The sequence below is a fragment of the Tasmannia lanceolata genome, unplaced genomic scaffold (genome assembly GCF_043159265.1).
Source record: "Tasmannia lanceolata isolate RefF3 unplaced genomic scaffold, GAP_Taslan_0.1 ptg000013l, whole genome shotgun sequence".
Classification (NCBI taxonomy): domain Eukaryota; kingdom Viridiplantae; phylum Streptophyta; class Magnoliopsida; order Canellales; family Winteraceae; genus Tasmannia; species Tasmannia lanceolata.
This window is the reverse complement of record NW_027518690.1, coordinates 47,265,151-47,279,361: the sequence shown is the minus strand read 5'-3', so window position 1 is coordinate 47,279,361 and position 14,211 is coordinate 47,265,151. Positions and strand designations below refer to the sequence as shown.

Genomic DNA, 14,211 nt, shown 5'->3' with positions numbered 1-14,211 from the left:
GTTCCTATTAATTCCTTCAATTTGATCCATGAGGCATAACAAAACTATTACTGCGGAGACAATAATATCACGAGTTTTCTATTTTGCTCAAGAATTGGTACTTTTTTTAGGTTTTATTTGCCTTTTTACCTAAATATAAGCTAATATTTGATATTTCATAGGTAAATACTTCTAGAACAACATATTCCATTACTCTCTCATCTCTTGTGGAAATAACTTCGTACCTTTTTGGGAAAATTATTAAAAAAATACAAAGTTTTGCTGAAATTGTGAATTAAGGGTAGACTTTTTAAAATCATGAGAGAGGGTCTGTCAGGTGCGTCAGATATGTTTTAGGACAAGAATACCCTTCTTGTTTTTCCCTCCACCTTTTAGGCATGGATCCCAATGCCATTTCACCTACCCTTTCACTTTTTATCTTCTTCTTCCCCAAGCCTTCCAAATGGTAAAACTCCATACCCATTGCCATTGCCATTGCCATTGCCATTAGGAAAAAAACTCCATTGGTTCTCTTTATTTTGCTTTGGATAATAAACTTTGGAAAATGTTATCAACACTACTTTATTTTGATGAGGGCACTCCCCACTTTATTAAAAGTACGGTATGGCCCGCACCATAGGATGATCCAAACCGTCCATTAGATGGGCCACAGCCTAAATAGGCTGTGCTCAAAAATCATTTCCATAGGTTGATCCTAACCCTCCGATCTATTGAGGGTTAGGATCAACCCTCCAACATTCAGATCCGAGGGTTAGGATCAACCTATGAAAATGATTTTTGGGGCACAACCTGTTTAGGCTGTGGCCCATCTAATGGACGATTTGGATCATCCTATGGTGCGGGCCATACTGTACTTTTAATAAAGTGAGGAGTGCGATCATCAAAATGCAGTAGTGCTGATAACATTTCCCTAAACCTATGCTCTGGTATCTCCATTGTCCTCCATTTTGCGTTGGATAATAATGGAACCACTATTTTCATATTTGGCCGGTGGTGTACATGTGTTGGATAGTGATAATATATTTCTGTGGTGGTATCAGTATTTTAGACCATGAAACCACTATCATTCTTCTTTTAGAACCACAATTTTGATTTTGGCAGCACCTTTTTAAATCTTGGAACCACTATTTCTGACTTAGGAACCACTATTTCCATACTAGAACCACTCTTTTTATCATTGAACCACTCTTCTCATACTGGAACCATTCTTTTCATAATGCAAAAGCCACTTTTTCATACTGGAACCACTCTTTTGATATTGGAACCACTCTTTTCATCATGGAACCACTCTTTTCATACTAGAACCACTTCGTTCGGGAGTCTGAATGACCCTTCGGACTTCCGATTCGGGAGTCCAACTCGGACTTCCGATTGTTTTCGTCGGACTCCCGATTGGGTACCACTTCCATCACAAACTATTGGACTCCTATTGGAAGTCTAAAGGGGCATTCGGACTCCCGAACAAGTGATTCCAGTATGAAAAGAATGGTTCGAAGGTCAAAATAAAGGTTCTAAGAGTATACATGGTTGTTCTGAGTGTGTAAATAGAGCATCTGATTTTTATCACGGTTAGAACCATTAAAATAGTATTAGAATGTATGAACCACTATTTACACTCTTGGAACCATAATTTACTGGTTCAAAGGTCGAAATAATGGTTCCAAGTGTATAAATAGATATCCTTAGTGTTTAAATAGTGCCTCTTACTAATTAAATAGGGTCATGAGTGTGTAAATTGTATTTACACACAGTTTACACACTCAGAACAACTATGTCTACTCTTGGAACCACTATTGGTTTCGAGGAATAAATAGTGGTTTCGGGGTATAAATAGTGGTTCCGAGATTTTAAAATTGATTCTAAGCCCTTGTAACTAGTGGTTCTGATTGTATAGATAGGAGTTGCATTCAGGTTTTCCTCTAGAGAGGGAGAGAGAGAGAGAGAGAGAGAGAGAGAGAGAGAGAGAGAGAGAGAGAGAGACGTCAAAACAAACATGTAAGCAAATAAAGAGAGCACTGTAAAGAGGATGAAAATAAACCATATCACTGTAAACAGAAAAAAAAATGCAAAGAAGATGTAAAACCTAAGCAAATGGAGGACAATGGACCTACCAGAGCATAGGTTTATCACCCAAAGCAAATTAAAGAGAACCGATGGAGTTTTTTTTTTCAAATAGCAATGGTAATAGAGTTTTTTTCTAATGGCAATGGTAATAGAGTTTTTTTCTAATGGCAATAGAGTTTTTTTTTCAAATGGCAATGGCCATGGAAATGGAGTTTTTACCGTTTAGAAGGCTCGAGGAAGAAGAAGATAAAAGGTCGAAGAAAAGCAAGAAGGGTATTCTTGTCCTAAAACCACTCCGACCTCACCTGACAGCTAAACTTTGCATTTTTTTTAAATAATTTTCGCTACCTTTTTTTGTAATTTCATAAAAAAAATAATATGTATTGAAGTGGGTTGTCATGCCACCCTTAAAATTAGGTCAGTTCCACCCAGGCCAGTTCTATATATTAAAAAACATGAAAAATATACAAAAATAAATAAATTTGATGGGTAAGCTGGGATTAGGCAGGACCCTACCAGATTTCATTGAGAAAATAAAAAGAGCAACTATGGGGGCTCGAAAACCAACAAGAAGGGAACAAGCTTCCAAAGGACAGCAGCCAAAACAGGGGCCTATGGCCCAGCTCTTATCATGTTGGCATGAGTGGAACTGCCTAAAATAGGTGTGTCATTACCAACCCTTGCAATGAAAGGAAAGTGTCCCTTTCCGCTCCCATATTCCATTTACCAAAGTGCTCTCTATGTCATGTTTCCGTGTATTCTGGGGTCCACTCTTCTTTGATTTCAACATGGCTATTGAGAAAAAACAGAGCTTTGTGGCTTTCCAATCTGTGGGTGTGGACAGAGATTTAGAATACACGAAACCACTCTTAGGATTGCTTTGGGCCTACGTTCTTCGGGAGCGCTTCCGCACTTTTTAGCTGTTTTTTCACTGCGGAGAATGAAAAAGTGGGGGAAAAATATGGCGAATGACATTCTTTAATTAACACGCCCGTTTTACCCGTTTCCGAAGCTGCTTCGGAACGACAATAAGTAGGCGTATTCCGAGGAGTATTCAGGACCCAGCTTTCTAGCGATCAACCCTTAGTACAAATCCGGGTGCAACTCGGGTCGGGTTCAACCTGGAAAAAAAAAAAAAAAAAAAAGTCGGGTTAGGTCGAGTTGAGTTTGGGTTGTTTTCCTAACCAACCAGAGTTGAGTATGGGTAAGGTTATGGTTGATAGTTTGGGCAACCCGACCCGAGTGAAACCCGACGTTTTATGGGTTTTTTTTTTTTTTTTTTTTGTAAGCTTAAAAAACTTGGGTTTTGTTGGGTTGAACTCAGATCGGGTTGGGTTCGAGTTGGAAAAAAAGGGCTCCTTGGGTCGGTTCAGGTTGAACTCGAACTCGGGTCGGGTTGGAAGAAAAAGGCTCCTTGGGTCAGATTCGGGCTCGGATCCAGTCGGGTTGGACGCAACCCGACTAGAGTTGCACCCCTACAAATCCCCACATGCCACAACCCGAGTTGCACCCCTACAAATCCCCACATGCCGCATGGCATGGGAGGGGTAGTCTTGCCATTTTAATAGAGAAAAAAGCCAAAAATTAAGGGAAAGATTTCTAATGTGTTAAAGAGCCTACAAGATTGCTTTGGAAAATGTCATTCTTCAGGATTTCCTTTTAGTTTCGGAAGCTTCTCATCCACACATGTGGAGCAGATCCTAACCCTCCAATTAAAAGGGTCTTTACAGTTAAAAAAAAAAACGAAAAGAATGGGAATTAGCATAGAGAAAAGGGTGAACCTCCCGTTTCACATTTTCTCGTGTGTGTACTCTCTCATGAAAAATTCATGGTCTCATATACTGGTCATCAATGAAGAAACAGGTTACTTTCCAATGTGTCGACACTGAAATTAAAATTACAGTAAAAGCTCTAATGACTTGGACTCTTGAATGCTTCCATTTCCACGAAGTTCACACACTTTCTTTCCCAATTTAGTGGGCCTTCCCCAAAATTGCTCCTCAGCCCCTCCATGACATTTTCCGTGCAGATGGGGAGGGAAAAGTCTATATTAAAATGTAATCTTGGCAAATTTTCTTGCCTTTCTTGTTGTATTCATGTAACTTCTTTATTCTTCTTTAATGCATTCTGGTGGAGGTCTGCCTAACCCCTGATTACCCATAAAGAAAAAAGAATTTATTAGGCATTGGAAAGTTCTGCTTCCAGTTTCCATTTGACTGAGGACTTGAACCTCTTGCATTAAATGATTTGGGTCTCTAATTACAAAGGCTTTCAAACCAAATCATGCTCCTGACTACAAAAATCGGTAGTTCAGAAGATTTTGGGGGCAACAATGTAATGTATGCAGTAATGGTGCTAGTAGTAATATGATATTTTATATGCCGTGTGCGCCTGAAGTCCAGTGTTTTCAAAAGGGAAGTGATAGATTCACCCCTTTTCCTTCCCTGAGCCATCACCCTCGAGTATATTTATGAAACTGGTGGCCCAAATTAAAAAAAAGGGGTGAATATATCATTTCCCTTTTCAAAAAGCACTGTGGGCCCCACTTCATTTGGATGATCCAAACCATTTATTTGTTGGGCCACAACATAAGTAGGCTGCACCCCAAAAATCATTTCCATCGGATGATCCTAATCCTCCGATCTACCATTTATTTGTTGGGCCACAACATAAGTAGGCTGCACCCCAAAAATCATTTCCATAGGATGATCCTAATCCTCCGATCTATAAAGGGACCACACATTATAGAAACCTCTATAGATCTAAGGGTTAGGATCATCTTATGGAAATGATTTCTTGGGCACAACCCACTTCCTCAGTGGCCCCATAAATGGACGATTTGGATCATCCTACAGAGGGGGCCCATTCAGAAATTTTTGAAAAATACTGGACAATATAGGCCATACACCATATAAAAACTCATAGTTAGCAACCGCGTTTAGTCTATGGAAACACCTAGGTTCTGTCATTACTACTTGCTATGTGAAAAATGCGTCAAGGGTTTTTTATTATTTCACTCGTTTAGAGTAAATTTTGTATAGCAGAGGGACCTAAATAAGAAGGTACTAAGCAAACTGCAAAAGCTTAAAATCAAGTTCACAAAAGAAATGAAACGAGATGAGAGTAATTTACATGATTTACATTTGATTTTATTGAAGCCTGGCTTGTATTCTCCCTGCTGTTGTTAACTGTCACGAATCAAATTGGTGGGCTCACTCAAAACATACTTGGGTAGTTCATATTTGGCACCTGTGTGAAAAAAGGTTCAGTTAAAGAAACATGAGGGATGCCAGACTGAAGGGAGCCCTTGTAGAAATTGGAGGAAAGGGCGCCCCCATTGGTTGCAACTTCACAAAGTGCAATAAATGCTCTTTGACTTTTACATATAATAAATGCATTTTATGAAGTTGCAACCAATAGGGGCGCCCTTTCCTCCAATTTCTGCAAGGTCGCCCTTCCGTCTAGCATCCCTTCTCAAGAAATTTCGATCAGATGAAGCTAAGGAATAACATGCAACAAGCAAACAACCACCTCTTTCATCATAACAGGTTGTCATATCAGCGCTCGTAACAATGACACCTGCACTGTCCACTATTGCTTGTGCAAGGCTTAGATCGGCTTCCGCTGCAGCATGTAGTGCATCCCAAATCTCTGATACAATCAAAAGATAAAATTTATTTTAGCCATATCCATTTTTTCAATTTCTTTTTCAGTTAACTCCTCTCGATGCTTAGGAATAGTCCAAATACAATTCCTGCATGCCAAGGAAGAATCCTATAACAAAATGAGAGGTAGCTAATGAGTTAAGTATCCCGCCAGGGGAGTACGTTTACAAGAATGAAACTCAAAGGAATTGACGGGGGCTGCACAAGCGGTGTAGCAATGAAATATGAAATAATAAGAGACTGGAATGAAAGTCCCTTTCTCACATTCGTTCTCCATTGCATCGGTGGAACGGTATGGGCATTTCTTGGATAAAAGAAATCAAGTCATTTTTTTCCCACCACTACTACCAAGCCTGGGTTCTGAAATTGAGACCTTAAGAAATTATTAGCACCAGCTTTACCTAGTTAGGAACATGATGCCGTGTATATAAATTACACAGCAGGAAACAATTGAGAGAAACTAGATGAGAACTCATGGCTTTTCTTTTCTTTAATCTACAGTTCAGAAGATTTAAGCAGAAGTGATGTCTGTAGCATTATTCTACCTTTACCAGAGTATCATTGCTAGAAAAATCCCACTACATGCATATTCTAAACTTTTCACTTGAAATATGAAAAGCACAAGATATTGCTATTACAGGGTCTATCTCTATTTTTCCATTGGGTAGGCAATCTTGTATTGAAACCATGACTTTTAAGGTTGTGACATGGAACAGCATAGGATTGAGTTAAATGTTCAATGCCACAAAGCTCAGAATTCCAATTTACATCTAATATTCTAGAAAACTAAAGATGAGTAAAGATAATTAAAGGCATGGTCCTCTTTTGCTGCCATGGCTCATGCTAGATGACAATCAAAGAGCACATTGAGCAGATGGACCCTTAATAACTCCTCTAAGTTAAACTCAATAATCGAGTTCCTCGAAATGCACCACTCAGGTTTCTAAGTCGGTAGATTCCAACCAAACGTTTATCTTGCAATGGACAAAAACATGGAATGGGCACATCAAAAGTCTGCCATTTAACCCAAAATTCTGGCTAGACTGCAACTCACATTCACCTAAGTTTCCCTTATGTTCAGTTTTATTTCTAGTTAATATGTTTAGATTTTTGGTTGTATTAAATGGAATTTTTGGTTGTCTCATTTCAAAAGTTAAGAGCGGTGGCTTAATAGAAGGATTCAGAATTGGTCTTGACGACAGAAATCTCTCACTTGCAGTTTGCAGATACACCATTTTATTTTCTTCCCCGGATGTTTCGAAGGTCCTCAACCTTAACGCCATCATTCGTTGTTATGAGTTGATTTCTGGACAGCGCACTAACTTTTACAAGTCAAAGTTGTATGGAGTTCATTTGGATTCAGAGATCTCTTCAGAGCTGGCAGGTATTATGGGGTGCAAGTTAAAAAAAAACCCATTGTAGAAAACTTAGTTGGGATCCCATTGTAGAAAGAGTGGAAACGAGATTAGATACTTGGAAGAGAAATCTAGTGTCTAGACGTGGAAGGCTTACTCTTATTAAGGTGGTGTTAGCTAACATCCCTATCTATCAATTGTCCCTTGTCAAATGCCTGGTTAGTGTAGCCTTGAGAATTGAACAGATTTAGAGAAAATTTATGTGTGTGTGTGGGTGGGGGTCTAATAAGAAGAGGGGCATTCATATTGTAGAAAACTTAGTTGGGATCCCATTGTGGAAAGAGTGGAAAGGAGATTAGATACTTGGAAGAGAAATCTAGTGTCTAGAGGTGGAAGGCTTACTCTTATTAAGGTGGTGTTAGCTAACATCCCTATCTATCAACTGTCCCTTTTCAAATGCCTGGTTAGGTTAGCCTTGAGAATTGAACAGATTCAGAGAAAATTTCTATGTGAGTGTGGGTGGGGGTCTGATAAGAAGAGGGACATTCATTTAGTGAGTTGGGAGGAGGTTTGTAAACAGACTAAAGCTGGTGGATTGGGGATCAGAAAGATAAAACAAGTAAACTAGTATCTGTTGGGTAAATGGCTTTGGAGATATTGGGAGGCATTGTCTTCGATCTCGGTAGAGGTAATTGATAGCAAGTATGGAGCGGTAATGGGTAATTGGGAATCTAAGGACATGTTTGCTCAGAAAGGATGAACTGTGTGGCGTGATATTTTGAGCTTTTTGCACTACTTTCATGTCGGCACTAGACTAGAGTTCATTCTAGTGATCACATCAGATTCTGGCTTGATAAGTGGTGTGCTCCTGCCCCTTTGATGGAGATTTTTCTGGACTTTGTTTTCGGTGGTCCCTCAAAGTAGTCTTTTGTGAAAGACTGTTTCCTGCGCATCGAGAAAAAGGTGGTGTGGGCTGTTGCCTTTAGGCATAAATTTTTTGATAGGGAGCTTCCTTCTGTGATGAGTCTGTTTGAGTTGCTTGAACCTTGTTACATTAAGCGGGATGTCTCTCATATGAGGGTGTTTTCTACCAAGTCTTTCTATCATCAATTGTTGTCTTGTTCTGCTTCCCCTGGGAATGCTAGAATGTGGTTCATCCATGTTCCTCAGAGGGTAGGCATTTTCGGCTGGGCCGCCATTCATAAGCGTGTACAGAAGGTAGATTTTTTTGAGAGGGGAATATGTTGATTATCAACCATTGTGCGCTCTGTATTGAGGATGGTGAATCGGTTAACCGTCTATTTATTCATTGCAAGGCGGCTAGGGAAGTGTGGGGTAGTTTTTTGAAGAGGTTTGGCATTTCTTGGGTGTTTCCTGAGGAGCTTTTCCAGCTATGGGAGGGTTGGTTCTCCTCACCTAGTCACCTTGGTGGAGAAAGGGCAAGGTTTTGTAGCTTATCTCTTTCCTAGCGGTGATTTGGGTGCCATGGAAAGAAAGAAATGCTAGAATTTTCAAGGGCTCAAGTAAAAGTGCTCTTTACTTATCTTCTAGGGTGATGGTGCTCATGATCTTTTGGGCAAAATCCCTTCCTAGTTTTAACTTCGTTTCCCCATTCATAGCACTATAAGATTTTTTTCTTGTGAATTAAATCTCAAATCTCCCATGTGGGAAGCATTGTTTCAAGAAGCCTTATGCTTAATATCTTACAAATATTAATTTCCAAACTTCCTATTTTAGGGAGTCTTAACTGAAGATATTAAAGAGCTAAATTCTCAAACATCCTATTCAAAGATGGATTGTTAAACTAAAGAACATAAAGGGCTAAACAGATAAAGGGTATCAAGATCTAAAGAATCTCAAATTCCGAATGCTAATAAATAAGTAAAACTCCTCCTAAGTTGGTCGCACAAATACTCCACATTTCTTCAAGGTTAGTTATGCAAGTATCCCCTTTTCTTCTTCTTCTTTTTTTTTTTGAAATATATCCAATCCTCACCATTAAAAAAAAGGACATATTTTGTATCTACAGGTTCCCACCTAAGCTCCTACTCCAAAAACAGAGAAGCTTATTTTTTACCAAGATGTAAAAACCAGTTGAGACTTTTGAGTCTACATGTATATTTGTTCCGACTTCTGAGCACAGAGTTTTCTGGTTAAATTCCAAGGTGCTTTGATTTCTAATAATGTTCTTTCTGCAAATAGTATATTTTCCATTATAGGAGAAACAGAATTTTCCTTTTTCTAAAAAAAAAATCTGTTAAGATATGGTCAATGTTACTGCAACACATGCAAAATAGGATAGCCTAAGCTAAGTTATTTTTTCCATTTATTTAACCAATGACATACTTGAATGTATGGCAGCTTGTCCTCTAATAGTCATCATTATAAATAGATAAACTACTAAGCGTTTTCAGTTTCAAAGAAAATTACCTTTCTGACCGCCATAATGAGGGGCTGTGTCCCAGAACTCATCCTGCATCTGTCTGAGCTGTGTTCTGGTTATCGGTTGACTATGCTTCCAAGCCTTTGGCTTCCGAAGCTTCTTAGTGTTCTCTGAGAGCATCAAACATAGGTGTTATTAAAATGCTCATTAGACAGATAAAATCAGCACAGATGTAAATGGAAAATGTCTAGGATTTTGGTCAGGATTCAAGCTCTCAACGCCATCAGATGGTTAAGAAGCGCACGTACACCTCCTTGGAGATTTGCAGCCTTATTTGATGAAATCCAAAATAGATTGGGTTCAGCATCGATGTCTTTCTTTCACCCATGTTAGACGGTCAGCTAATGGAAGGCGGATAAATTAGCAAGAGAGGGAGTATCTAGTGAGAGAATAGAACTAATTGATTTTCTCCCTCCTTTGATTCTAATATATGTATTGTTCTGTCTATTCGGTTGTTTAGATTTTCATTGTATCTTGGAGTCCTTCTCAGTCTCTTCTTTATTAATGAAATCTAGTTACCATTCAAAAAAAAGTTATAATATTAGTATTAAGTACTACCAAAATACATAAAATGAACTAGTTATGACTTGTTACTTCTGATGAAACAAGGGACCAAGAATTACAGATATTGAACACATACAGATGAAAAGTAAATGCAAACAGAATAATAATACTGTGATGATGATTTATCCATTTAGACTGTAACTAATAGAAATGTTTACAAAGATATAAATGGCACACTGCTTGAGAAAAATATGAACTTTTTTGTCAGAGTTACATTGAAAAAAGAGCAAAAAGTATATATCCATGTACACTGTAACTAATAAAAATTTTAAAAGATATAGATTACACATTGCCTGAGAAGAATATTAACTTCTTTGTCAGGGACTTACTTTGAAAAAGGAGCAAATAGCATATTACATCGGGCTACATGATGAAGTCAGAGTATTGATATTCAAATTTCTTATTTTTGTATCATTCTAAATCAGAAACAAGTAACACACTCTTGATTTCCATAAAATCTTACACACATCTTTTGGCATCCCAAAATTAAGAAAATAACAATGACTTATCTCCATAATTTTACCCAGGGAAAACCCCCGAAACAGCCTGGTGTTAAGTCTCCAATGTTATCCAAATAGAATAAGTACCATCTAATGAAGCTCAGGAAATATGCTTAACCACCTAATGACGAAGTCATTTCCAAAATTTGAAAATTTCTTATTTTTGTGTATTTTCCTTTTTGCTTGGCTTTTTCTCTGTGGTTGTTTTCTTTTGTTGTGAGATGCTCTCAGTCTCTTTGTTCCTTCTACTTTGATTTAATGCAATTACCATTCAGAAAAATGAAGCTCATGAAATATAACAACATACAATAAGAAATTTTTGCCAAAAATAGAGATATCACCAGAGGATATGACTTGCTCCACGTCCCTATCTTCCTCGCGGGAACAAAGTGTTATAAATAAACCCAAGTGCTTGGGATATGGACATTGTGCATTACTTTACCGGCAACTTTTAAGAGCAAGTTAGTTTTCAAAAAGTTGTGCGTCTGCATAATAAGTGTGTTAATGTGTTATGATATAAATGCATGCATGTCTCAATCTTTTCTCAGCCAAATATAAGAAAACGATACTAGAAAAGAGAAAAGACAAACATCACAAAAGAAGCAAACAGGATGTATGTGGTTCACCACAGTGTGTGGCAACATCCATGGGAGAAGACTATGTGGAGAATAATGGGAATTAAAAGAAGTTCTCATTGGATTACACAAACAGACCTGACATGCTTGATGTTGATGCTTGAAAAACCAAGTGCACAAATGAGTGTATTGAGGCCTCATTGCACAACAATTGCTTTTCACACAGACAACACTGAAAAGCCCTCAAGCCGCAACCATCAATCCCTTCTTCTTATTGGCCGTGCTCACCTTAGCTCCTCATGAGATCCAAAATCCCATAAGCTTTAGTAACCTCTTCACTTTCCCTTTGCAGGAGAGAGCACAAAGAGTCCCCACATATTTCTCACTTGTCAAGATATTTTCTATCTTAGAAGTCATACGCAAGCGTTGTTATTTGTTTTGGCTTTGTTGAAGGATAAGTTCCCAAAACATCCCAAGAGCCCAATATAAATAGATAACTTCTATTTATAAAATCCAAGGCTCTTAATACAAGAGTCCTAATAGGCTACTAGAGAAAATGCAAAGGGTTTAGAAGAGAGAAAATGCGGGAAGTGAGAAAGTGAAGAGAAAATGTGTGAATTATCATTGAAAGTCAAAATAAAGCATGTAAGAAGCTTCATTGGAAGCGAACAAGTACATAGAAAGAGTAGGATTCTAGCAGGCTAGAGAGGAATGGTTAATATAGGCAAGTATTACAAGTAGAAAAGAAGCCTTCGTGCCTAATTAGAAATGCAAGTTTTAGGAATTTATAATTTCACATGTTTTATTCGTGTATATTTAATGTTGAGTTTTTGGAAAAAGATCCGCATAATTTTCAAACTTAAGATAAGTTTTCAATTTGTAAATGATTTTTTTTAAATACGCTCCTTCATTATTATCAAAAGGAAAAATATTCATTTAGGAAGAAGTAATCACCTAAATAGGAACTTCCTTTCAAAAAAATATCACCTAAATGTTATAAAGTAGAAAAGATTAAATAACGCCTTCTCCAACAGCCTAAGCTTTTGGAGTAACTGGTAATTTTACACTAAATAACAAGCGTATTCTTAATTAGGGAAATTGAAAACTGGTCATGGACACAGAGAACACTGCCTCATTTAGGGCCTCTATGGACAATGCTAAAAATCTCACCCCTTGCTCTCCATTCAAACAAAGAAATCAGACTGATATAATAGAATAAAAAAAACGAATGGTACCACATTAGAGGACGGCTAGATGGGGAGAATTCCCATTCTTGGACAGGAACCTGCATATTTGCAAATTTCAAGAACACAGACAATTGACTATTATATAGACAAAGTGGTCAATAAAGTTCATATGGTGTCATGTACAATGTTTTCTTGCTAACTGTGCTCCCTAGCACTTATCATGCAGTAAATGAATGGTGGAATGGCCTAAGGCTAAGGAAGAGAAAGTGGAACATGAATAGGAAAATGTGAAAAATAACATAATTATATATTTACCTACTTATCTTATCAACCCACAAGACAAATCCCAATATAACCTCATGAAATTAAAAAAAGAAGTGCGCTAGAATATAGCAAGTAATTGAAACAAACTTCTTGTACATGCTACATCAAAGGAGGCCCATGTTCATAGATCAACTAACAGTGCCCCTACAACCATCCATTGGCCAACAAATATGAACTATAGAGGCTTCAAAAGCTCTTTAACTCTAGAGATGCCTATGGTGAGCAAGGTTGAAGTTGAACCCACATAAAAAAAGTGATTATATTACCAAAAAAATAAAAAAAATCAATTAGTAATGCAGGGGTTGTTATGGGCTGAAGCCAACATAAGTATTTAATCCTTTCAGCTACAAAAACTTCTTAATTATGCACAAATTAATCCAAAAATTACTTGTAAAGCACAAAGAAACAAATCACAACAGCCAAAAATACTAAAACTAGGTTTCAAAAATTGTTCAGAAAAGTGTAGAAGTAACGAAGCTAATTAATAGAACAATAATCTGCAGAAAATTTAAAAAAAAAAAGCATCCCAACAGATAGAGAGAGATTAAAAAAAGAAAAATAAACTAGAAGGCTACTACAATCACTCACCTTCTCCCTTCCCTTGGGAAGATCCACAACAACCCATCCTTCTTCTCAAAAAAATCAGAAAATTAATGAGTGTAAGAAAAATCAGACCCTCTCCATTATAAAGCTTCAAAAAAAAAATTGAATGATTGTTAGTGGAAAAACAAATCGATTTTTTCGTGCCCTTTTTTTTCTACTGTTTGTTGCCACCGACGGTTTAGTGACAGCTTTAAAAACCCCTCGTTGTTAGAAATTTTCCGAACATGGGAGTGGGACACGCTTACCAAACAGTTTTTTTATTCTCTTCACAAACGAAAATACCGAGTCGAGTCAAAAAAACGCTTCTGTAACTCGTCTTTACTGGAATGGAAGGCCAAAAATAACGAGTCGAGTCAACCGTTCCACTTCTGTAACTCGCCTTTCCTTGAAGACCAAAATAACGAGTCGAGTCTCACGTTTCCCTTAACTCATATTTCGGGTCAGGTTGAACCCAATCCGAAACTCTAAACCATCAACCCGACTCGACTCTCAACCGGAGGCTAACGTGACCCAACCCAAAAAATTAATATCTCAACATGAACCTGACATACCTTGCCAGTAATCTTGTTTGAAGTAGTGATTGCATCTCTTTGACCTTTACAAGGGGTGTTGGGATATGCGGATTTTAGTTTGAAAATAGTGTAAAAGAGGGTTATGATCAAGCTCCCGCATGCCATCCTGACAGCATTTTTTGGGATTTAAGTGAGAAATCCAAGTTTTAGAAAACTCTCCCACATCCTGAGATTTCTAAAGTCTGGAAACATGTGACAGTCGCTTGCTCTATTGCTGTCAGAAAGAAGGGCGAGAAATTAGAAAACAGTGGCTGGTCTCTTTATTCTATTGTCTCCTATCTACAATTTTAAGGAAATTCAAGATTCTAAAATCCGCGTATCCAAACGACCCCTTTATGTTCTAAAAAAAACAGAACATT

At 37.8% G+C, this 14,211-nt stretch overlaps 1 protein-coding gene across 1 annotated transcript; it reads right to left on the bottom strand.

The window, feature by feature from the left end:
* Positions 1 to 5,052: 5,052 nt before the first annotated feature.
* On the bottom strand, positions 5,053 to 13,518 carry LOC143890348 (uncharacterized). Its single transcript, XM_077394993.1, has 4 exons — positions 13,266 to 13,518; positions 9,515 to 9,637; positions 5,596 to 5,715; positions 5,053 to 5,313 (listed from the first exon to the last, which is right to left on the bottom strand). Exons 1-4 carry the CDS (start codon positions 13,300 to 13,302, stop codon positions 5,249 to 5,251), a joined length of 345 nt encoding a protein of 114 aa, XP_077251108.1. The 5' UTR covers positions 13,303 to 13,518; the 3' UTR covers positions 5,053 to 5,248.
* Positions 13,519 to 14,211: the final 693 nt, after the last annotated feature.

Excerpts from the sequence above, each read along its gene's own strand:
- LOC143890348 (XM_077394993.1), bottom strand. The coding sequence starts at position 13,302 with ATGGGTTGTTGTGGATCTTCCCAAGGGAAGGGAGAAG. Across the intron at positions 5,716-9,514 it reads TCATTATGGCGGTCAGAAAG|AGATTTGGGATGCACTACAT; the intron begins GTAATTTTCTTT and ends TGATTGTATCAG. Across the intron at positions 5,314-5,595 it reads AACCTGTTATGATGAAAGAG|GTGCCAAATATGAACTACCC; the intron begins GTGGTTGTTTGC and ends TTTTTCACACAG.